This window comes from Lates calcarifer, linkage group LG24 (genome assembly GCF_001640805.2).
Source record: "Lates calcarifer isolate ASB-BC8 linkage group LG24, TLL_Latcal_v3, whole genome shotgun sequence".
Lineage (NCBI taxonomy): Eukaryota > Metazoa > Chordata > Actinopteri > Centropomidae > Lates > Lates calcarifer.
In genome coordinates this window covers 9,248,677-9,273,294 of record NC_066856.1, presented here as the reverse complement: position 1 = coordinate 9,273,294, position 24,618 = coordinate 9,248,677, and the positions used below count along the sequence as shown (strand labels likewise).

The window sequence follows — 24,618 nt, the reverse complement described above, 5'->3', positions numbered from 1 at the left end:
TCACTCTCCTGCTCTCTGCGCCCACCTCAGCTGAAAGTTGTAAGCTCCTGAGCTGCGGCACCACGGCGGCTCAGATTCCATAAACATCCGAGGTGCCTTCATTTTCTGGCGGCTCTGGCTGAAGGATAAGGGCTCCAATTCATCAAGTGGAAGTTGCGGTGCATTTCTTTCTTTCTTTTCTTACTTTCTTTTTTTCTTTTCTTTTCTTCTTCTTCTTTTTTTTTTTTTTTTGCAAATGTCAGGACAGCCTGGTGACAAAGGTTTGACACCAGAGCCATTTGTCACATGGACGCATTTTTAAAGCAAGTGCGTGAGGTCTTAAAAGCAACGATCAGCAGAGATTAATAAGTCGAGCTGCCGCTGTTGGCTCCTATAGACTCCGTGTAATAGTGAGTGGATTGAGGCGTTTGGACGGTCAAAAACGACACGAGCGCTTGTGGGTGCGTGTGCCTGCCGTTATTTTTAACATCAGAGAGACGAGGGCACACCATCAGCAGCTCAGTCTACTTTCCAGACGCCCCTATTCACAGAGCTCTTTGAGCAAAAGGAGGATAGGCTGCGTGATATTGCGTGGATTGCGGATTTTCGTGATGAAAAGTGTGACAAACTATATGATTGTGTAGTGTGTGTTATTTTAAATCATGCGTCATACATTAGAAAGAGCAGAATACACCGACAGTAAATTTTAGGCGTCCTTAAGCAGCTGCCTGGTGTCATTCCAGCTCTAACAAAGCGCAAACTGTGAAGTGGTTTATGAGATTTAGTCTTTAAAAACATATTCATGTGTACATGTGTGTGTTTTGTGTGTTATTTTGTATCATGCGTAGTAGATTAGGAGAAACAGCATACACCGACAGTAATTCCTAGGCACCCTTAAGCAGAGACCACGTGACCAAAGCGGGGCGGTCGAACTACAAGCCATTTTGGGGACGGTGTCAGTTTCCACTGAGCACACACACACTGCTGCATTTTACTGGGGGGTGAAGCGAATATTTTGGAGGCAAAGTTATCGGTGCCGAAGTGGGAACCTTCCCGAGCCCAAGCCGGAGGATCGGGGCTCTCGCGAAGCCGCGGATCGGATACGCACGGGGCGCACGAGCGGCGAGGAAAAGAGGAGTTTTTATTCGCACATCTGAAATGCGCTCTGGTCCGCCGTGCGCTCTCCGCCACTGACAGCGTCTGCAGCCTGCTTCAAGATGGCGGCTCGGCTCCTATTCATTTTCTGCTGATCGTCTCCCAACTTTCATTGTCTATTCGCCTCAAGACCCACCGATTCCCAGCTCAGCCTCCAGGTACGTCTTCTTCGATATCGTCTCTAACTAACGGGGGCAGAAGGCGAGGTTTCGGGGTTTGTGCTTTTGTGTTTTTCTACGCACCGATCCAGCGGTGGATGTGGAGCTTTCAACGGTGGCTGCAGCGATCACCGACGTGGAGCTCCGTGTGTGTCTGCGCACCACTTTTTTTCCGCAAAAGATGTTCCCCGCTCGGGCACAATCGCGAATTAAGATTCACGCTCACCCGGCGTTGCATTGCCCACTTTTCAGCAACCCGTCCATATAAGTTGATAGCGGTCGGGCTTTGCGTTGCGTCGTTTAGATTTAGGTAAAGTGGGAGATCTCGGGCGAACCAGGCTGGGTTGGCTGAGATGTTAACAGTAGCAAGTGCTCCAAACGGTCCTTCTGCGCCCGTATTTCCACACAGCGTCTTCATGTTATAGAGTTGGGATGTTTGGGTTGTTGCGAACCGGGTGTTATGTTGGTTTTTGGCGTATGTGTCCAAATGTTGGATTTATTAACTTAACTTGGATTGCTACCACGAACGTGACAAGGAGGCGAACCATTTCAATTGTGCATAAATGTTTCATGGCTGCTTCTTTGGAAAACACTGGATCGCCGGTAAACATGCACAGTGGCTGGTCATGTCTTGGTGTGTGATTATGTTGATTATGAAGGATGGTTGGGTTTTTGAGAAATTTAAAAAAATACATATGGGCGACTCGTCGGCCAGGATACAAAGAGGTGGCTGTGTCTCACCGAGCAGCCCAAAGCATCGGCAGTTTCACTTAAATTCACATGAGCTTTGCCCAGTATGGACTGTTTGTTGACATTAAAGCTCATTATGGATTTCCATATTTTCACCTTCCTGGGCTGTACTGAATGCTGGTGCGTTGTGTGTCTGAATCTGGTGACACAGGACAGGGCTTTTCCCTCTTGAGGGGGGGAAAAATGATCATTTTACACATGAATGCTGCTGGGGACCCTGTGTGCGGTTAATGGTTTAAAATTAATGTATTTCCCCTCCCTTACTCGAGATTGCAGCTTCACAGATCTGTGAATAGATGCCATGATGCAGCCTGGACGGGTCACAGCGTGTAACGAGAACCATTCAATACACAGAATTAAAGTTATTCCTTTGTGTTGACTTTAATAAGTTTCAGTCATGTGGGCAATTAGGAATCTCCTCTTATTTAATTCACGGTTTTCTAAATTCACTTGACAGCGGTGAATACGGACTCTTGGTTTTTCCCTATTGCCGATTTTAATTGGGTTATTTCCAGCTGCTGTTGATTTAACTGTAAAGGGAACCTTTACTAGAGGAACTGGTCTCGTTTGGGAATAAATGAGGTGGGCAGGACTTTGGGTCACTGCAAGAGCCGAGAGAAATGTCTAAATTTGTTGTTGCTTTATTGTGAAAATTAAAGATCCAGGAGCTGGTCTTAATTAACTGTCATGTTATCAACGGCCGAGTCCATAATTAAGCCCATTTGTCCATTTAAAAAGAAGGTGTGTGATGTATGGTTTACATCTCCCATGTGCAATCAGTGTTTCAGTATTCATGACTGAATTCATGATGGGGCTCTTGAACTTAGATGATTTAGCCCATGCTGTACTCTGCTGTAGAGTTTATTGGCTGGTGTTGCAGCCATTTATCAGTATTCGTTCCCAGCATGAGTGAACTTACTTGGATTTATGGACTGATTGACTTGAAGTCTTATAAAGTGAGCACGCAGCTCCCTCAGGACAGAAGGAGAGCAGTTGTCCAAACACCAGTCAATCGATTAATGGCGCAACAGGCCCCCCCCCCAACCCACCCACCCGCATATATGTAGACATTATCCATCATTATCCATGTGTTGGGGCGTCCTTTGAGCACGAGCCGCTCTCCAAAAACTCAGCCCGCTGTGGTGTGTTCAGAGGCGGCCATGGAGAGGCTTGAAACCGGCCGGGCACTCGGGCACTGTGCCGGCTGTGGCTCCATAAAGTAACAGTGTGGGTTCAGAGCTGGGCATGGCTGACTGTCTGGCTGCCATCCAGCGCTTAAAGAGGGTCAACTCCTCATGACCAGTGTGTAGGCTGCATTTAGACTTTTAGTGGCTGGTGTTTTTATTTGTTCAAATGACAGCTATTGGCGCCCTGATGGTCACAGCCTTTATTATTAACCGCTCACTCAGATTATTGTTTTCCAATCTTCCAAGATGAATTTGCTCCACGCCTCATAAATACTGGAGAAAATGGAAAACCGATGATACTTTGGCACTGGTTGATTTATTTCAATGTTTGAGCTTTTGTGTCTCAGCAGACGCGGGTTTGTGAAGTTAAATGCCAGCTGGTGTGAAGTGTGGGTAATCTGACGTTTAATAACCGGTCTGTATGGGACTTGAGTTGAGAATGGCGCAGAATAAATAAGTAGTGATCCAGTTTGCGCTTCAACTTCGGCGCAGATCGCTGCTGTCTGGCCATGTTGGTGCTGCACGGTGCTGGTTATCGCGCACACGCCATGAAAAAAAACACGGCGCAAAGCGAACGAGAATAAAACCGAGATTACGCGCACACACACACTTTACACACACTTCTGTCTGTGGTTTGTAAAAATTTGGGAAGCTCTTGCAAACGCGTCGGGTCGTGGCTTTTATTTGCTCCCCCCTCTTTCTGAAGGAAACCCCGCAGCCCGTTGAACCGATACGGGCTTTTTTTTCCTGCACAAAATGGCAGCCGTGCTGTCGGCAGCCTGGCAGTCCAGCGGCTGTCTGTGTGCGTGGAAGGGACGGGGGAGAGAGAGAGAGGGAGAGAGAGGGAGAGGGAGAGACTCCGGTCCCCGCTCATTCCCGCCCTGCAACACCGGCAGCTCGCCTGTGCTGTTGTTGTTCCTTTTTCGGTTTGACATCCTGCCTCGTTCTGGTCACTGGCGACCAGCCATGTGGGCTAAAAAGCAAAAGGAGTTGCCATAGAAACGGTCAGGTTTCCCCCACAGCCTGTGTGGCACACCTGACGCAGTGAATTGGTGTCTCCTATCATCCCCCTGTTACCCGGGGCGCCACTTTCCGTGTGCTCAATATTATTTTCCACCCAAAAATCCCTGATTTCGGCAAAAGTTCTGGTCATGAAGTGAAGCAGTTAGCAACGAAATCTATCTGTTTTTGGTCCGAGATATGAGACGCAGGTTGCTTTATTATCCTAAAGATTCTGATGCTTGGGTGTTCTGGTTTGTTTAATTTTCTGTATGTTTCTGTCAGTTCTGTCTCGATTTTGGCTCTGCTTTAAAACTAACGCCAGTCAAGGCTTTTAATTTGAAGTGCCGCGTTACGCATTAAAACACCAAACTGTCAAACCTTTCCGATTTGGCAGGTTGTATCCAGATCTAAAGTTATGAAACCTCCATATTTAATACGCCATTACTCATTTTTGAAACCGAGAAACCCTCTGAACTAGGCTTGTTTCTTCCTGATTGTTAGACCCGCGCCGCTCCTCTGATGCTGCCATGTGTTAAACGATGCTGATTTAAGATGAAGCGAAAGGGAAGAGGAGAGCGGAGGAGCTGGCATCGATCTCTCAGCAGAAGTGATTGATTTATGATTATTCCCTGCGCTTCGGTCAGGTGACTCCGCGGTGCTGCTGCCCTATCAATCTGCCACCGAGCGCCTTCCCCTTTGGTTATTATGGGATTAGCATAAAAGATGATGTTGCTTTAACACAGTCAAACAAACAGAAGCCCCTCTTTTTTTCCAAATGGCGCTGTAAAAAGAAAGCTGCAGCGCTCTGATGCTCTCCTCGCCTGCCATGCATGCACTGTTTGACTTGTGTTTTTTTTTTCCTTCCACGCAGGATTGTTGTTCCTTTCTCTCACCATGCATCGAACGACCAGGATAAAGATTACAGAGCTCAACCCTCACCTCATGTGTGTCCTGTGCGGAGGATATTTCATAGACGCAACCACCATAATCGAATGTCTTCACTCATGTAAGCAAACCAACAAAAATAATGTCTCTTCTTTAGTTGTACAGGGAAAATGTTAACATTGCAGGAAGTTATCACTTAAAGGTCTCTGTCTTATGTTCCTCCTTCACATGCACTTTTATTTAAACCTCCAGCTGGTGCAGTGTTAATGCTGCAAAAGAAATTTCTCCTTAGCAACAAGTCCTTAAAGCAGATTTACCAATAGCCTACTGGTTCAGAGTCAGGATATCCTTTGAGATGAAATCTTTTTTTTTTCTTTTTTTCTATGGTGTGCAGTCTGCAAGATGTGCATTGTGCGCTACCTGGAAACCAGCAAATACTGTCCCATCTGTGATGTACAAGTGCATAAAACCGAAGCCTCTGCTCAACATTAGGTAAGAACTGTGGTTGCTGATTTTTCTGCCATGTGCTGCATCTTTTTGTTTTTCTCATTTTTGCCTTTGCATGTATTTTTCCAGCGTTCACAAAATCTTTCCTTAGTTTTGTGAAGCAAACTTTTTCCATAGTGTCTCATCGTTTTGCACCTGAGAGGTCTTTTTAATATTCTTTCTCCCATATAAATAATTATTATTTTTTTATGCATTTGTAATGTTAAGCAGTCATGACAATAGTTTGAACATTCTTTGTTTCCTGTTTCTTGCCCTTTGTGGTTTTACCTCTTTGTTTCCCCACTGAGCAGCTGGATCAGCCAGTAATTGGTTTAAAATATTCATACATAAGGAACACTTGCAGACCACTTATATGATATATGTGCAATTCTTCACAGCCTTTAATGATTAGATTAGATAGATAGATTAGATAGATACTTTATTAATCCACACAGGAAATTCACAGTTCCAGCAGCATCAACAAACTTAAGATAAAAGGTCAAAGGCATGCCAATAAATATTGGGAATAATAATAAAAACACTGCTAATAAAAAACACAGTGAAGAAACTTCAAGTCCAGTGCAAAACAGAATGCCATATTTAAGGTGCGTGGTGTATAGTGTGTGTGTGTGTGTGTGTGTGTGTGTGTGTGTATGTAGTGTGTAGTCCGTCAGAGCAGTTGACATTAATGTTTTCCTCCCTTCGTGAAATTAAAGAGCTGCATGGCGATGGAGGAGAAATGATCTCCTCAGTCTGTCCATGGAGCAGGACAGAAGCTGATCTTCTGGAGATGATGCTGTTATGAATGTCTGTGTGTTGCATACAGGATGTATATAAGCTATAATGATGCTTAATGATGTGTTTAGGAGTATATAACAAGAAAACATGCTTTCAGTCATACCCTCCTCTCACCCAAAAGCTTCACTGAACAGGAAAAACTTAACCATCTGTATTAGTTTTTTTCTTCAGGTGATTTCTAGTATCTCAGTGACTTGACTCAAGTTTCTCTTCCTCTCTAGGTCTGACAAAACTCTACAGGACATTGTGTACAAACTCGTCCCTGGCCTCTTCAAAAGTAAGATTGACTGTGGAACCATGTCTGTATCTCACATGTTGTATTGACTCTTGTATTTACATATATTCTCTAGGTTTTTTTTTGATTACTTGTTTCATCCATAGTCATCCAGCAGTATTGAACCGCTTCTGCAAAGACATAAGAATAAGTACAATCCTCATCAGTTTACAAATATATTAAAATATGTTTCGATGTGGATACACTATATTGTATAAAGCTGTGTACTGAACACAGATCAGTTTCAGTGTTTTTCAGTCTGGTGCTTGTTTAAAATGTGTTCGAAATCCTGTGGTTGCTAAGATGAGATGATATCTGCTGTTATCATTCCTCACATCTGATTGCTTTTGTTTGTTTTGTTAAAGTGCTGCTTTTGTTTTGTGTTACATTATATACTGTAGATAAAGCCTGTGAAACTGGTCAGCAAAACTCCACTCCACTAAATAATCCATAATGTAATCTAATCAAATATAGTGGATCAAAACATTAATTTTGTCAGTTATTACACCGCACCCACTATTCTGGTGTAAGTTCTCCTGTTGTGTTTAACAAATCCGTTCAGATGTAGTGCTGCAAATCACATGCTGAAAAAACTGAGCACTATCAAATTCTGATGCATACAGGATTTTATAAGATATTGCTGTGTAAACTGAAAGTGGACAGACTTGTAATGACTTGCCTTTTTTGCATGTCCTCAGATGAAATGAAGAGGAGGAGAGACTTTTATGCAGAGCATCCTGTAGATGGTGAGTTAGACTGCATGTACTGATGATATCATTTCCATTTGGTCACAACAATGAAAGGGGGAAATCAAATGTTCATATCTTTTGGATGAAAGGAAAATATGTATTTACTTCTTAAGCTTGAGTTTCTGTACAGTCACAAACCCATCTGTGTGTGTGTGTGTGTTTATGTTCAGCTTCTAATGGATCAAATGAGGATCGTGGAGAGGTGGCAGACGAGGACAAGAGAATTATCACAGATGATGAGATCATCAGCCTTTCTATTGAGTTCTTTGACCAGAGCAGGTAGGTTTGCTTTACAAGTATGTGTGTGTGTTAAAGCTAAAGTGAGTATTTGTTACAGTATTAGTATTAACTCTATATATTTATGTAGAAATGGTTGTTCGAAACAGATTAGAAAAGGGTACATTTAATTTAATCACAGGCGTTCTTTTTAAGAAACGTAGTCCCTTTGATAGACTTAAAAAACATTAGTAACACAGGCGTGGTTGAGTAATGTCACGTTCCACTGGATTGTGTTTGGATGGGAAAGACTCTGTCATAGTCAAGATACTGCATTAAAAATGGTTAAATCCAGCTGTAATGATGATGATATTGAGTGTTTTTTGGACCCATCTCTTATTCTGGATCAAAATACAGGTCCTGTCATCCTCCAGCTCAAAGTTCCAATTGCCCACAACATGATTTAATACATTTTTTTCAAGGTTTAAAAAAAATGGGCTTTTTCCCAGTTTTTTTGGTTTTGTTTACCTATATACCCCCTCTAATCCAGCATTTATCAGATCATGTCAAGAAATTCACAGTTATTTTACTTTATTTTTGTAATTAGCCGACCTGCTTCTTTCAGATAATGACAGTGTTGTCCTTGCAATACTATATATAAACATTTTAACAGCCATTGACACGAGTAATAAGCTTCAGCTACTGTATGTGTCAGATTTCGTTATAAAAAGAAAGTAATATGTGAGTGGGGAAAAAAAAGAGTAGAGCAGTGAGTTGCACTTTTCATTCAAATGACTAATCTGTAGATCATGTGATATCCAGAAAATAGAATTTTTGATTTTTTAAATATAATGTTTAACATAAAAAAAAAAAATCTATTTTGTTATTGTATTTGTGTATGACATTAGCATACTAAAAACATGACAGTCATGTTACAGACTTGAAAAGGTTTTTCATATTTTTCCCTTCAATTCTGTGCAGGCTGGGAGGTCGGAGTGGAGGACAAGCAGTCTAAAGATCAGGTACGGCATTATTTTTGTCTCATTAACATCCTTTTTAACTAGGTAAAGATGGAACATGCTACAAGCTCCTTTCCAGTCAACAACTAATGAAAATTTTGTTTGCCAAAATATGTTGACACAGTTAACTAAACTTGGCTTTTTCTTGAGAAACAGCTACAGTTTTTCTAAAGCATATTCTTTTCCTGGTTTTAAGGTGGACCAGCCTTTGTCCTCTGTAACAATTTAGATGGATAGTCGCTCTATATCAACATACTTTTTTACAAATGTAATGTAATATGTATAATTTTGGAATATTTATGTAATGTGCAGGTGGCTAACAAGAGGTACCTGCAGTGTCCAGCAGCCATGACAGTCATGCATCTGCGGAAGTTCCTGCGCAGTAAAATGGACATCCCAAATACCTACCAGGTCTTTATTTTAAACTCATTTATTTATTGACACATATGACCTGAACATTTAAATCTGTTTTTTTAAGAGAACTGGGATATCAAGATTACTTTTTCAGTGTTTTTCTTCAGTGCAGATGTATTTACTGTTTGGTTTTTTTTTTTTTGTTTGTTTGTTAAATTGATTCTTTTTTTCCCTCCAGGTTGAAGTCATGTATGAAGACGAGCCTCTGAAAGATTACTACACGTTAATGGATATAGCATATATCTACACTTGGAGAAGGGTAAGACATCCAAAGACTTGATTTCAGTTGGTTTATCTGAAACACTGCTGGGTCCCAAATCCTAAATGTCCTTATATTGCCCATTTATTATAATGTATTAAAAAACTGATCATCTTATGTCAATCTACTATTTCAGATAAGTTTTTGTTAGAAAGAAATGCCTTGCTTCATTTTTGTTTACCTCAAAACTTCTCACTGTTAGGTTGTATTTGGATTATCAATTAATTGTATATTTAAACTAATTTTATTACATTTTATTGGCACCAGTTTTAATGAAGCACATAAAGTGGCTTTTTGTTTAACTTGGGTTCCCACCTCTCTGGTGTTGTATGCCAGATACTACTGCATTCAATTTAAAGAAATTCTTATTTTAATTTTATAAAAAAATTCACATGAAATACAGACTGACAGGAGCCTGCTGAATGGGGAAGGATGTAGCTCAGACAATTACATGTACATTTTCAACATTTGTAATTTGGCAAGTGGCCTACATGCCAAATGACAGAGGTTAATTTACCTGTTAGTCTGTTTAATATTCTGTAATATATTATAATAGCTATATTATCGCTATCACAGAACGGTCCGTTGCCCCTGAAGTACCGAGTCCGACCCAATTGTAAGAAGCTGAAGGTGAGCCACGCGGAGCAGGAAGGCCAAAACAGCACGAGCAGATCCGGCCCAGAGAGCGACTCTGCCAGCGACAAAGCCGGGAGTCCCGCGGGGGCTCCGTCCACGTCCTCGTCGCTGCCGAGCCCCGGCACGCCCGCTCAGTCCCCGCACCCGCAGCTACCCCACGGCCCCAATAACGTCAACGGGACCCCAGCCGCCTCCTCCGCCGCCCGCTGTCTCCGCCCCCCCTCCAACCCCAACCGGTCCTTCACTCAGTTCGGCAGCGGCAGCGGCAGCAGCGGCGGCAAACCCCGGAAGGTTTCTCTGAACGGCTCGTCGACCTCTTCCGGATGACGCGGGGCCTCGGACCGGACCGGACCAGCCAACGCCAGACACCCGCTCAGCTAATACTGTTTTCATGCCAACGTAGTTCCATTGTGTAGACAGACAATGTTATCTCTCTTTCTCTCTCCATTTGTTGTTATAAATATTACGGCATCATATGTAAGTTTAAACGTAGTGGAATCAGAGACATTTCAAAATAAAAGGAACGAGGAAGTTGGGTGGCGTGGGAATTTTAATATGAAAGCAGATTTTTTGATGTTGAGGAAAAAAAGAAAGTTGGAAAGGAGAAGGGCAAGCATTTACCCCCTTTTAAAGCTACATCTTTATTTTACAGAAGCGACTGAAGATAGACTTTTATATTTTCTTTTACGTTTTTCAAATTCAACGTGTTTATCATGAATATTTCATGTGTGTTGGGATATTTTGAAACTGTCAGTTTTAAACATGCATGCTCATGAGAACACTTTTCTTTTAAGAAAGAGGATTCCGCGTGTTTACCCTTCCTCCCCACACGAGCTCTCATTTGGACGGGTTTTTTTTTTTGGAAGTATTTCAGGCATCGATCTTGTTCCAATGAACGGAAAATACATTTGTATAGCGCTGTTGGCTTCACGGGAAAATGCCTATGGTGGGAAAAATCGACTTTACTTTGCCTTTTACTGGAAAAAAACAAACTTTCTTGTAGCTGCAGTGGAATCGGATTGCTTATCCTTCACGTCGTTTGCGCGTTGTAAGCAGTTTTCGAGAACCCACGTGTAAATAGAAACGAAATGCATATTTAATCAGCGATGTTATTCTCTTATTCCCCTTTTGTTCTGAAGGAATGACTTGGGCTCCTGTTCAGCTCCATTTCATGCTCAATGACAGATGTTTTGATGTCTCTCCCGTGTTTTCCGTATTTGTATCGCTCGATTGTATGGACAACTTATCGTATTGTTACTGTTGCACAGTATAAAACATCTAAATAAAACATTTTACACTTATGAAAGAAATCAGCTCAGCTTTTTGTTTTCTATAATTGGAAGCTCATCGGCCAGCCTGGTGTTGCTCTGCGTGAAATGGATAAAGGAATAATTCAGAGGGGGCAGACGGTGCAAAGCGCCAGATGTCTTGTCTGAATCCGCAGTGATGTAGATAACTAAGTTAAGGAGGCCAGCTCGAGTCAGGAGGAGGAGAACTGGCTTATGATCAAATCATGTTTCTGAATACGTTCACTTAACACAGAAGCCTTTATGATTGTGTTAATGATTTATCGCACGAGGAGCTGCACTGAAATGCTGCGGTTTTAATGGAAGATTAATAACAAAATAAAATAAATCTCGACTTAAGTCTAATTTGTGCCCGAGTCAACAACTGGTCACTGTCTTTTATTTTAGAATTAGTGTTTATTCTCAAGTTAAGTTGGCGTTTGCTCTTTGTGAAATTATTCATTTTAAAGCATTAATTTGAAGCTAAAACTAAATCGGCGATTTTTAACGAATTAATGACATTTTCATAATTAATTGAATTTTACTTTTTTTCCCAAAATCTTTTTTCTTTTTCTAAAATTGAATTAATTAGAAAATGCAAAACCTGGAAATACATACAGTTGTGAGGTTTAAACCACTCATCCAGGCGACTCAAAAAGATTTGTTTATCAAATCAGACTGTCAAATAAACCCAGATTGTGGCTGAATTAGTAGAACAGACAGGAAGTAGAATATAAGAATATATCATACTGTGATAAAGAGATGAAAGAAAAAAAAACTGATTACGCTATTAGTGTTAACATTTTATTTTGTAAAAAGGTTTCACAGATCAGCCTCATTACTTAATAACTATATAAATAAAATGAAAAATATCGCTTATTTTCCTATTTATTACACAACTATCCGTCTATCTGAGCGTTGATAAGGCTCATTTAATGTAATGTGACAATTACTTCAGTAAAATCGGCAACACTCCGCATTTATATTGAATGTAAAAAGAAAAAATAAACTGGAAAATAAACACAAAAGCTGAATATGATCCGCTTTCATAGAAAACGCCGAAGATGTCGGTGGGTTTAATAGGCTATTTCCTTTGAATGACATATAATTTATTATACTTTTAAATATTTGTTATCGGATACAAAAATTGTGTAGCCTAAAAAAAACATAAGACATCAAGCAATAGGCTTTGAAAAAATAAATAGGCACCTTGCCAACTGAATCGGTCACCTGTAATATCTTCCTCTCAACCATTCAGTTGTAGGATAACATTACATAAACTGTGTAGTGTTGTGTCTGAGTGTCTTCTTGGACTTATTTTTATTCCTAAATTTAAAAAAAGATATTTGCACTTGAGCGATATCATCACCATTGCCTGTATTTTTCTTTGAATCGCCTTTTTTCCTCTGTGTTTGCTGCGGCAGCACAAATACACAGCGCAAACCCAGAGAGAGGATATAATGTTTGTATCGACCAAAATTTCAAGGAAATTTTACGGTAATAATGATAAAGTCTACTGAGGCCATGTCACTGCTTTTAAAGGTCGTTTACGAAATGCATCAAAATATTATATAAATATCAGGGAGAGCTCATCCAGGTCATTTGAGGACACACTCCTCGCGGAGGAAAGGCAAAAGTAAAAAAAAAAAAAAGAATAAATAAACATGAAGAACTCAGAGCAACATCAGCTGACATGCTGAGCTGTGACCAGCGATCACTTTGCCGCTTCAATCGGGCCTTTCTGTTTATCTTTGAATCGTGTTGAATAAAGACGTCGCTGAGAGTGTGAGACGTACCCACAGTTTCTTTTAGCGGGAACAAAGGACTGCTCTTTCGAGGGAGCGCGCGGGAGCTCTCACTCTGAGCCCCGATTTCCGGCCGGAAGACAAGGACGCATACGCGGTCCGAGCGGATCAGAGAGTGGCAGAGTGATTCCTCGCGACAATAGGCGATCTTCGCGGGAGCGCTACAGAAACATTCTGCTTCCTGTCTGTTGCTACGGCAACACTTAACAACGCCACCTAAGCTGGACCTGGATATGGCTATGGCTGGGAGAAACATCCTTTTTATATTAGGATAAATAAAGTAGATTAAATAATATTCATACATTCAATGGTTCAATGGTCTGAAATATACTTTTTTACTCGAGGGTGTATCTGGGGGTCCTGTCCGCGAGCACCTCTATCCGCAATCTTCCCCATGATGAGGATGAGGACAGCTCAAATTATCTCTGAAAATGTGACTGACTAATGTGTATTGTAATGGAGTATTTTTATATTGTTGTATTGCTATTTTTACTTAAGTGAACTGAATGCTGAATGAGTGTAGCCACTTTAACAAATATAATTCAATTACCTTGTCGATTGTGTACATCTCTGGCTGTGGATTCTTGGCTGAAGTGAAGTGTCTTTGTTGATCTCTGGACTTCAACCTCTCGTAGACATGTCTCTTCCCAAAGCTGAGCTTTTATCAACACAGTCTTCTCAATTTCCTCTGTGAAGAAAGTAAACACAAGGTCAATTGTTACTTAGACATTCGGGGATGATTCTGACCTACGAACAGGAGGTAGTAAAAATGCCAGTCCGGTTTGTTTACAACCTCCATGTTGAGTAAAGATTTTGTAAGGACAAGATTCAAGGTTCACTCTATCCACCAATGATCACAAGCAATGTAATCTGGTATCGCATAATATCTTTACAGCACCAAAGTCATTTTACTTACAAGGGAGATGGAATCAGTCCGTTTTCACACACATCATTTTAAAAGTCACAGACAAAATGTAATTTTCGTGGTGATCTATCAACACCAGGTTCTATTTTGTAAAAAAGTGGAGCAGCTTTGGAATATTTTGACTTTGAATGGAATTTGCGTTGTTACTTTGGACCCTGTCTGCAGGTAACACAAAAGTAACACATCGGTATAAACTCTCAACTTTTTTTTTTAATTATTAAAAAAATATATTATGGGGACATGGTTTGGGGAGGCTCAATCCTCACATTCCAATAAGTGAAAAGCAAATATGGGGTCACCAATAAGGATTTCTGTTTGAAACTTTATTCTGTGTAATTTGAAAGATTTTAATGGAAGACTGGCTATTTCTCCTTTAGAATCCCTACTGGTTAATAGTATGCAACTCAAATCTTTTACTCAGAAGCTTTATAAGACCCTCAGTAATTTCAAGGTAGATAATTCTGGTCAAGTAAAAGGCAGATGGGAATCTGATGTGGGTACAATAGAGCCTGGGGACTGGGATGCCCTGTGCAACCAGCCCTCCAAGGTCCTGGTGTCTAACTCTGCCTGGGAGAGACAATTCAAACTTCTGCATAGGCCCTATATCACTCCTGAAGCCAGACATAGAATGAACCCAACTCTGTCAGAATTTTGTACTAAATGTCAGTCGGAAATGTATCCTGGCCTTATGGATTACTGATAAAGCTCCCACTCTCAATCAGTGGAAACAAACTGTGACTAGTATCATTCCATTTGAAGCTTTCTCTACAGCATTGAAGGATAAACCCTTCTTATTTTACCAGACTTGGGATCCATTGCTTGACAACCTGGGTGCCTCTGCACCTCGCAGGATGAGGTTAGGGCTTATCGAACTGGCCTGGGAAAAACATGTAGAGCTATAGTTTGATATGATATCAAACTTTTGGATGTATTATGCTGTCTCTCTTTGTACTCCCTGAACTTGTGTCTTTTTTTTAAAACAAACAAACAATTATTTATTTGTTTTTTTAAAAATCCATTTTATTTTATTTTCTTCTGTGGGGTTTAATTGTCTGTATGCTATGCACTATTGTTAGTCCTATGTTTTACATTGTCCTTGTCACACCTGCTTTGCAAAAAAGTTCAATAAAAATATGTTTGAAATATATATATATATTATATATATATATATGTACATATATATATATATATATATATAATTAAAAATTTATGTCAGTATCCTTGTTAATAAACATTACGTTAGCAAACATTTTATGTCCTTCATCTTATATTCATCAAAATATTAAATTTCGATTCAACTTCATTTTTCCTCTGATGATCAATGCCCACATTAACACTTATATATCCTTATATCCTTACATTCCTGTACATTGAATCAGCTGTTACAATCGTCCTGAAAGTGAATACATCTGACCTGAGTTACATCTAGGAACATTCCATTTTATGCTCTCTTGTGTCAGTAAAGAGTCAGCAGCACCACCAATAAATGTTCATATGACATCTAAAAAAAGATATCTGTGAATCTCAAGTTTCCTCCTCCCATTAATCACCTGTCCCTGTAGCTACAGCTACAACTATTACTACTACTACCACCTAGAATGACCGTCATGGGGGAGTGGACAGAGGAATTTGGGTTTTTTAAATTATCATTAAAAAAAGAAAAAGAAGTAAGCATTGAGTCATATTTTAAATACGACTAAATGCTGTTTAAATGTCACGGGGGTGGGACAACTGTTGAAAATATCGCTTTTTTGATAGTCAGCAGCTTTTACTTTTTATTACCCTGTTGTTGGAGCTTTTCTTACACTTAGGGGCGAATGAGGAGAAAAAAAGAGATATCAATAGGAGATATCATAACTGTACTCTTAGTCTTTTAACTACTCTTTACAGCTAATACGTTTCACTTTTATTTACAAAGGGTTATTTTACATTATCAATATTACATGGCTGTATTCATTTACCTTGTCGATGGTGTAACTCGGAAACGTTCTCGGCTGACTCATGGGGATCCATGAAGACCTCTGTACCACCTCTGCACCACCGTGTGCAGTCTCACTCGTGTTCGACAAAAACAGCTCCAGAGTTTGTTTTAGCATCCAGACCTCTTCATTAACGACAAAAAAGCAGCTCCAGAGTTTGTTTTAGCACCCAGACCTCTTCACTAATCGACAAAAAAGCAGCTCCAGAGTTTGTTTTAACATCCAGGCCTCTCCGATAACGAGGTGTTTCACAGTACTAGCAAACAGAAGCAATGTTTCAAACTTCGTTTAAATCTGTTTTCCTACTTCGTTTCTCCGCCTCTTTGGGCTCCTCCCAGAAGGTACTGGCCAATGAGGGGACACGTCGCGACCAATGACGACATACGTTAGCCAACATTTGCAGAAACGCCGATTGGCCGAGCCATTCTGGTCCGCCTCTGATTGGTCTTAAAATTCATCCACCGTAAAGACGGAGAAAAGCCTTACGTCTATTTATACGATCTGGCGGACAGCCATGCGTCAGACGCATCGCCAGTGCACAAACTCTGAAGACGAAACACGTTTATATTTGTGACTGTTTTATGACAAACTGGACATGAGCCACATGTAATGTGTAACAGCCAAGCTAATGAGCATGCTCCTGTAACATATATGTATACTGTTGTTAGTTACAGCAGCTTTATTGCCCCTGATAGTGGGTTTAAGGGTTTCAAATATATTCTTTTACTCTATGTATTTAACTATTATTAACAGTTATTTAACGGTCCTCCACTGGCGCCTGTTCAGTTTTACCTTTAATTCTACAAATCACACAGCGTCCACTAGTAAGCTGGGAAGGATCCTCGTTCCCGAGACACAACATGACCGCGCGTAGAGTGCCCGCACACAGCAGTGACGTCACTCAGAGAAACGTGACTTTTCTGGACTTTTGAGAAGTTTTACCAAAGATTACAACTCCATGGCTTAAAAACATAAAATGAAAAGAGTGATAATTGACTTTGTTTTTTAATAGGAGGTGTCCTGTCAACAATTTTCGTGTCTCTTTTACATTGGTGGCCTATGGGGAAAATTCTTTTTCGGCAGCAGGTGATTTTTCGTTGCAGTACCGCGAGTGGCCAGTGGAAAAATTGGCTGCAAGACTGAGCGGTGGCACCGTGTCCAGCTCTCATACTACATCCATAAATGTGGAGTGTGAGACGTATCTGCGGTTGTCTTTTAATGGACTGCTCTGATTGATTCGTGTGAGCTCTCACTCTGAGTCCCGATTTCCGGTCGGAAAACACGAACGGGCATGCAAGGTCCGAGCGGATCAGAGAGTGGCAGAGTGATTGCTCGCGACAATAGGAGATCTTCGCTGGAGCGCTAGAGAAACATTCCGCTTCCTGTCTGTTGCCACGGCAACACTTAACAACAACAGCACCTAACCTGAACCTGGATACGCTGCACTGTATCCTGTGATAAATTCAGTGTGTTTCCTCGGTGGCTAAAGCGATTCAAGGTGTGAAAAGATCTTCAGAAAAGAGGGGGTTGCCATCAGAGTAGCAATGAGTCAACGACAGATCATTCAAGGTGAGCTTGATGGGCTGTTTTGATTCATAAAAAATGATATTCAGCTGGTAGTTCACTCTAACACTTGTGTTTGTGCTTTGCAGTTTTTGAGCAATATCAGAAATCAAGGATGCAGTTTGTGCAAACTGTTGCTGATCTGGCAGCCAGACCACAGAACACAGAAATCCTCCAAAATGCTGGTAAGAAATAAGATCATAACCACTGAGCATTGTTTACTTTAGCTGCTAATTCCACTGTTTTCACTCTGCTCCCTTTCCCTCCTTGCAGGTGTGATGTCCCTGCTGCGTCCCCTGATGCTGGACGTGGTCCCTAGCATCCAGCAGACAGCAGCTCTGGCCCTGGGCCGCCTGGCAGACCACAGTGACAACCTGGCTGAGGCCGTGGTGAGGGAGGACATCCTGCCACAGCTGGTCCACTCTCTGGCTTCGCAGAACGTCAGTATCTCACCCTGATTTATCCTTTTTCTTTCTTTCTTTCTTTCTTTTTTTAATGTTCATGCTGACTGCCACTGTGTTGCTCCTGGATATCTGGAGCTGGTAGCAGTCTGTCTCCACCCTTAAGAGGCTGGCATTTTAGAGAGAGAGAGAGGGGGAAGAGAGACACAGACAGAGGCTGTCACCCTGCGGGAACTCAGGGTCAGACTCCTGAATGTGAGAGTGTGTTTTGGGCTAACTTGGCAGTTCGCCTAGGGGCTACTTCAAAACCTAAGAGCCCTTTACCATGAGAGCAACCAGGCCTTTGTCTTCTCTCTTTCTCTCTCTCTCAGCCCACTCAGAGGCTCAGAATAGATGGAGGCAAGGTTTAGTTCTTGTTATGAATGGGACATTGCAGTGTCAAATAATAATCTTAAAATCTGACAAGAATTCAGTGATTTTTATTCCACTCCATTGCAACATATGGAGGAAAATCACAGTTGAAAAAACACTTACAACATATAAAAATACTTCCTTCTTTGATGAAATAAGAAGTGTAAAAAACATTTGACATTTAAAAGCAATGACTCTTTACACATACAGTATTATGTGGGTTGTGTGAGACCCTACACAATAAGAGATTAAAGACATTTTGACAATAGGGTTCACTTTAGAGTACATGAGGTGTATATTTATGCCTTAAAAATATAAATAATTAAAGATCTTCATCTAGATATGGAAGAGTATAAGCGTCCTATATCTAATTTTTGATAAAAATCTGATGTAGTTTAAATTCTTTGGTTAAATTGTTATTGAGCCTTTTTGAGGTTTCTGTAGGGCCATTACAACTGATGTGTGTTATATCTTTGTGTGTCTGTGTGCAGAGGTTCTATAAGAAAGCAGCAGCGTTTGTACTGCGCGCAGTAGCCAAACACTCCCCCGAGCTGTCCCAAGCCGTGGTTGCCTGCGGGGGGGTGGATGCCCTGGTTCTCTGCCTGGAGGAGTTTGACCCTGGGGTGAAGGAGGCCGCAGCCTGGGCTCTGGGCTTCATCGCGAGACACAATGCATGTAAAGAGGACACACTGACATGTTTACATTTCCATAATTTCTTCATAATCTCTTGGTTTGAAGATATATCCTTCACTCATCTGTGTGTTTTTTTTTGTTGTTTCCCACCTCTCTCCATCACCGTTCAGCCTTGTCGCAGTCCATTGTGGATGCGGGCGCCATCCCCCTGCTGGTGTTGTGCCTGCAGGAGCCCGAGATGGCCCTCAAACGCATCGCAGCCTCCACCCTCAGCGACATCTGCAAACACACACCAGAGCTGGCCCAGACTGTGGTGGACACCGGTGCCATCGCGCACCTGGCACAAATGATCCTCAACCCAGACGCAAAACTAAAGGTAGGACAGCTCACAGGAAAGTTTCAGTCACCAGCTGCTGGTTTAACTCAGTTCATGATGTAGAATGGCATGAATGAAAGGAACAAGTTTATGAAATTATGGCTAATTTTTAAAAATGTTGATTTTCTTTTCTTTGTAAAATGTTTTCAAGCTTTATAACAATCTTTGCCAAATAAGGAGAAATAATACCTGAGACATGCATGTTAAATATTCATGTAACCTCAGTGTTTTCTATTGTTTTGATTATTGAAGCTTAAGCTCTTTTAATAATAAAAAGTTTATACTTTTCTTAAATGTTTTGTCTAAATATATTATTCTGTATCATTTCAATTGTACACAAGCTCATATTTAAATTATGTTATTGTATATATTTTTTCCTCTGTTTGTCCCATTCATTCATCTTTAAAACAAACATCTTGCCCTGTCTTATTATAAGTGATACACTGTGATTTGTGAATTAATTAAAGTGAATAATTTCCTCCAACATAATTTCATTTAAAAATACAGAACTAAAATTATGCTTTATCACATATGAAACATTCTACATTACAGATTTTCAAATTTTAATTATTATTTTGTATTTTGGATTGCACTGAGTACAAATTACCATAGTAGTGACTCAGCTTTTTGAAGTAAACTTTATAGATTATCAGTGTTATAAACCTGCCAAGCATAATTGTGTTGATATTTTAAGGTCCTGCAAGAAACACAATCATAGAAATCATTTCCAGAAAGAAATTCTTTTTTTTTGGTAGTCAATCTATTAAATATTAAAACTGACTCCAGTTAGATTTAAGAAACAATTACATAAGACATTTAACTAAATTAAAAATTAACACTGTAAATACTGGGACATGTTTTTGTCTCCCTGCAGAGGCAGGTGTTCTCAGCCCTCAGTCAGATCAGTAAGCACTCGGTCAGCCTGGCAGAGATGGTGATAGAGGCTGAGATCTTCCCTGCAGCAGTGGCCTGCCTCAGAGATCCAGACGAGTACGTCAGGAAGAATGTCACTACTCTGATGAGGGAGGTGGTGAAACACACACCAGAGGTACTGCACACACTCTCTCACTCACACACACACACACACACACACACTTGTAGGCACAGCCATCAGTGGCAGGACATAAAGTGATGTGCTGTGTGTGTGTTTCCAGCTGTCCCAGGTGATTGTGAACTGTGGCGGCTTGGCAGCAGTGATCGATTATCTGGGTGATTGCCATGGAAACCTGCGGCTGCCTGGGATCATGATGCTGGGATACGTGGCAGCTCACAGTGAGAACCTTGCCATGGCTGTCATTCTCTCCAAGGTGTGTGTACGTTTTAGTTAATCTCTCTTCATGTGACAGGCTAAACCCGCCGCTAAATCCACAGACATTCCTCCAGGTCCAGTATCTAGGTCACATTGACTGAACCAGCCCTGTTGTGCTGTGTCCTCCTGTCCTGCAGGGGGTGCCCCAGCTCGCCCTGTGTCTGTCTGAGGAATCCGAGCATCACATCAAGGCGGCCACGGCCTGGTCCATCGGCCAGATAGGGCACCACACGCCTGAGCACGCTAAGGCCGTGGCCACAGCTAACCTGCTGCCCAAACTGCTGCAGCTCTACATGGATGCCAGCAGCTCAGAGGACCTGCAGGTTAAAGTAAGAGCTGCAGCTCTGTGGGAGAGTGTGTAACAAGGCCTTAAGCAGCTGAAACGCTGCAAGAGGATAAGAAAAACTCTTTTTTTAAAGCCATACAAGGAGATAGTTTGGGTCACAGGTCAGCTGCGATTGGGGGTTAAGGCAGAGGTCTAAAGAGAGAAAAGGAAATTTTTAAAATGATTTCATAAGCAATATATTTAATTTCTCTTGCGTCTTTTCCTTTTCAGAGTAAGAAGGCTCTGAAGAGCATTCTGCAGAAGTGCACCTACCTGCCAGGTCTGGAGCCCCTCCTCTACGATGCCCCGAGCAAAATCCTCAAACACGTCGTGTGCCAGTTCAGCAAGGTGAGCGAGTCCCCGACCAGGGTCGTGACCTGTGTCAGTAGTCTGCTTTTTTAATCCAGATAAATTTAGGTGATTCAGATGATGAAGGCTCATATATACACCCTGTCCTCCCTCCCCGTCGAAGGTGCTGCCTCATGACAGCAAGGCCCGGCGCTTGTTCGTCACCAGTGGGGGTCTGAAGAAGGTGCAAGAGATCGAGGCCGAGCCCGGCACTCCCCTGCAGGAGTACATCAACGCCATCAACAGCTGTTTCCCCGAGGAGATAGTCAGGTACACGCAGGCATGATAAGACACATACTTTGTCGACATTTAAACCCTGTGTGTGTGTGTGTGTGTGTGTGTGTGGAGACAGAAACAGTAATCTAGGCTGACTGACTCATCAGATCACATGTCTGTATATTTCAGAGCTGGGTGCTGACTCAGCTTGAACTGTTTCCTTCCTATAACTGAACTTTCCTTCCATTATCAGATAAAACTTGTCTTATAACCTCTGTTTTATTTATTCATTCATTTTTCTAAATTAAGGGCCATATGAATTAACTCAGCAGGTATGCATTAATAGGTTAAATTAAAATTCTAAAAGGTTAACAGTAGAAAAATGAATTAAAAAGGAAAATCAGTACTAAAAGAAATACAAGTATTAATTATAAAATACAGTATGAAGTATTTACAGTGTGTGTGTGTGTGTGTTTTGTTACAGGTACTGTTCTCCTGGCTACTCTGAACTACTATTGGAGAGGCTAGAGACCTACCAACCAGCCTGATTGTCAGTTAACAACAACCACCCCGTACCACACATATACCTTGATAGTAAATTCAAGCTGTTTTATCAAAAAACTGTTTTTCCATCTTTTATAAGTGTTTTTTTTTCATTTAATAAATGTGTGTTGGTAGTGACTGCAGCTTGCATTACGCCCAAGTACACACCAGTGTCGTCACTGTATGTTGTTTGACCACAGATAAAATAAAGAGTAGCATCCCTGTCACTTTTACATGCTATTCCTCACTCTTACTTGAGCTGTAGAACTTTATTATCCCATCAAAATAACTTCTTCCCTTTTTAACAACGCTTTCCTAACCAAGGATTCTAATCTTTTATGGCTGCTGTAGAGAGGTCAAAGGTCAGGTTCAGTGACAGAGCAGCAGCCCTGGAGGTGAGAGGGAATTAATGCGTTGCTAAAAGACACTTCAGCAGGCTGGGTGTTCGCTGGGACATAGATCTGAACCCGAGTCTTGTTAAAGAGCAGCTTCCCCCGCACATATACATATACAGCTTATAGGCATCGTTTCTCACTACAGGCCGACTGGTGTGTTTTCTAAATATTCAGTGTCAGAGCTCATACCACAGATTGCTTTAAAAGTTTTTAAACGACATATAATGCAGAGAAAGGCAGAAAAAGAAATATTCACGACATACGTTCTAGCTGGCTCAGTGAATCGCTCCTCCAGTCTCTGTTGTGGTTTGCAGGGGTCAGACTGCCCCCTGGCGGCCGTGACCTCTCACTGCGGCTCGGCTGTGTGCGTGCGCGCGTGTATACGTATGTGTGTGTGTGTGTGTGTGTGTGTATACGTGCGGCAGCTGCAGCGCACGTGGCTGAGCCCGCTTCTTTGTTTGTTGTCTCCGCTCGTTGTGCACATTGTACTGACGGTGCATATACGCCTCCGCCTCGCGCTGCTGCTGCTGCTGCTGCAGCAACGTGCAGCTGCCGCTACCCCCTCCTCTTGAAAAATCTGATATCATATCCATATAGGAAAAAATCCACCGGCTTGTTCTCCGTAGCTCATGTCATCTTCAAGTGTCGTTTGTTTCGTAGTAAATTCAAGTTTCAGAGAAGTGAGGCGGCTTTTTATTTTGTAACTGCGTTTTTTTTTTTTTAAATAAACGATTAAACATCGGAGCTATATGAACAAATACCATCTTATTTCCGCGTTTATTGTGGCACAAAACAAAAAATGCAAATTTAATATTTAACGTATAAACAAAGCAACATGATTGAAAACAACGCATGTATTTTTTTCCTATTCGACCCCGCACCATACAGTCCGCTGCTAAACAGACTGCCTTTTGTGTGACGGCGGTCGCCTGTCTCACTTCATTCTTTATTCTAATTAGTTGATGCTGAATGGGAATGTGTGAATATTTCGTTGGAATTAAAATATTTAAATCAGCCTACAGTTATTTAGTGAGACAAATAACACTATAAAAAATGAAATGAATGAAAATGAGACTTACTGGGATGAATCCAAATCCCTAAACGTGTGGGTACATGGCTGAAGGAAATGATCTAGTCAGCAACTCAGAAACTAGAAGCAGCTGTTAGAGATGAAGTGCTTCCGGACGTGTTTCACTCCAGACAATGAATGAATATAAACCAAATCTCCAAATCTTTTCTTTTTCTTTTTTTTTTTGAATCGCTGAGTGACATTTAAAACTAATGAAAACATCCAGGGACGACTGTTGCAGTAAACCTTCTGTTCGAAATGAGAAAAGCAAAGGAATCAGTGTGAATAAATATTTCTGAGTACTAACTATAAACACTGTAAAAATAAATATGCTGTCATGCTCTCATCTAATAGCATATGCTTTTTGTAACATCTGAAGTCTCAGATGCAGGTGATATTTTGCGTGTATTTGACTCGTTAACTGTTTGGTTTTCAGTCTCCTTAAAGACAAAAATGCAGAACGGAATGAAAAGATTTTTTATATATATATATATTTAACATTTTTTTATTTGCAAACTATTCTTCATCTATTTTAAATGGGTTATGTGTTTAGGCTACAGGAGGAAACAGCATTTTATGATATTGACTTGAGATGAAATTAGACTAAAATTGTGAACATAAGCCTGTTTAAAGCAGATCGCTTATCTGATTACAATTAATACTTTTATTAACTAAACTTCATTTGTTTCAACGGCATGTGTTTGTATATGTCCAAAATCTATTTTTCTTTCTTTCCTTTTTTCATTTGACGTATTCATCAGTTCATTAAAAAAGACCAAGCAAACAAACAAAAAACCCCAAACAAAACAAACCAGAAAAAAAATCAAATCACGTCAACATTAAAATCTAATTATTTGCAGTATATTAACTTACACGGTAATTTGTATCCTTATCTTTCAGATATTGATGAATTACATTATATCAGGAATAACACGGAGAAGAGACTGAGGCATGAAGTTAGTAATAACAAAAGGTTACGGTATAAACTGTGTGTCTGGTTTCCTTAGCAACAGTGAAAATAAAGTGAGTGATTAAATGGTAAGTTAAATCATGCAAAGCTCTTTCCC

The 24,618-nt window shown here is 41.0% G+C and overlaps 2 protein-coding genes and 1 long non-coding RNA gene across 3 annotated transcripts; 2 read left to right on the top strand and 1 right to left on the bottom strand.

Annotated features, from left to right (window-relative positions):
• The first annotated feature begins 1,148 nt into the window (after window positions 1–1,148).
• Window positions 1,149–11,281, top strand: bmi1a (bmi1 polycomb ring finger oncogene 1a). Its single transcript, XM_018702027.2, is given in 11 exon segments — window positions 1,149–1,292; window positions 5,103–5,237; window positions 5,511–5,587; window positions 5,589–5,608; window positions 6,622–6,677; window positions 7,373–7,420; window positions 7,594–7,706; window positions 8,629–8,661; window positions 8,971–9,069; window positions 9,251–9,331; window positions 9,908–11,281. Coding segments are annotated over 10 exon segments (1,026 nt in total). The 5' UTR covers window positions 1,149–1,292; window positions 5,103–5,125; the 3' UTR covers window positions 10,295–11,281.
• Window positions 11,282–17,348: 6,067 nt separating this feature from the next.
• Window positions 17,349–22,340, top strand: spag6 (sperm associated antigen 6). The gene is made up of 11 exons (XM_018701972.2): window positions 17,349–17,531; window positions 17,615–17,710; window positions 17,799–17,965; window positions 18,829–19,012; window positions 19,141–19,346; window positions 20,221–20,394; window positions 20,501–20,653; window positions 20,793–20,984; window positions 21,212–21,328; window positions 21,453–21,598; window positions 22,029–22,340. Exons 1-11 carry the CDS (start codon window positions 17,507–17,509, stop codon window positions 22,090–22,092), a joined length of 1,524 nt encoding a protein of 507 aa, XP_018557488.1. The 5' UTR covers window positions 17,349–17,506; the 3' UTR covers window positions 22,093–22,340.
• On the bottom strand, window positions 20,995–23,787 carry LOC127139234 (uncharacterized). The gene is made up of 3 exons (XR_007809312.1): window positions 23,562–23,787; window positions 21,254–21,545; window positions 20,995–21,133 (listed from the first exon to the last, which is right to left on the bottom strand). It is a non-coding gene; the product is annotated as an uncharacterized LOC127139234 (long non-coding RNA).
• Between the last annotated feature and the right edge of the window lie 831 nt (window positions 23,788–24,618).

Excerpts from the sequence above, each read along its gene's own strand:
- spag6 (XM_018701972.2), top strand. The coding sequence starts at position 17,507 with ATGAGTCAACGACAGATCATTCAAG. Across the intron at positions 17,711-17,798 it reads AGAAATCCTCCAAAATGCTG|GTGTGATGTCCCTGCTGCGT; the intron begins GTAAGAAATAAG and ends CCCTCCTTGCAG. Across the intron at positions 21,599-22,028 it reads TTCCCCGAGGAGATAGTCAG|GTACTGTTCTCCTGGCTACT; the intron begins GTACACGCAGGC and ends GTTTTGTTACAG.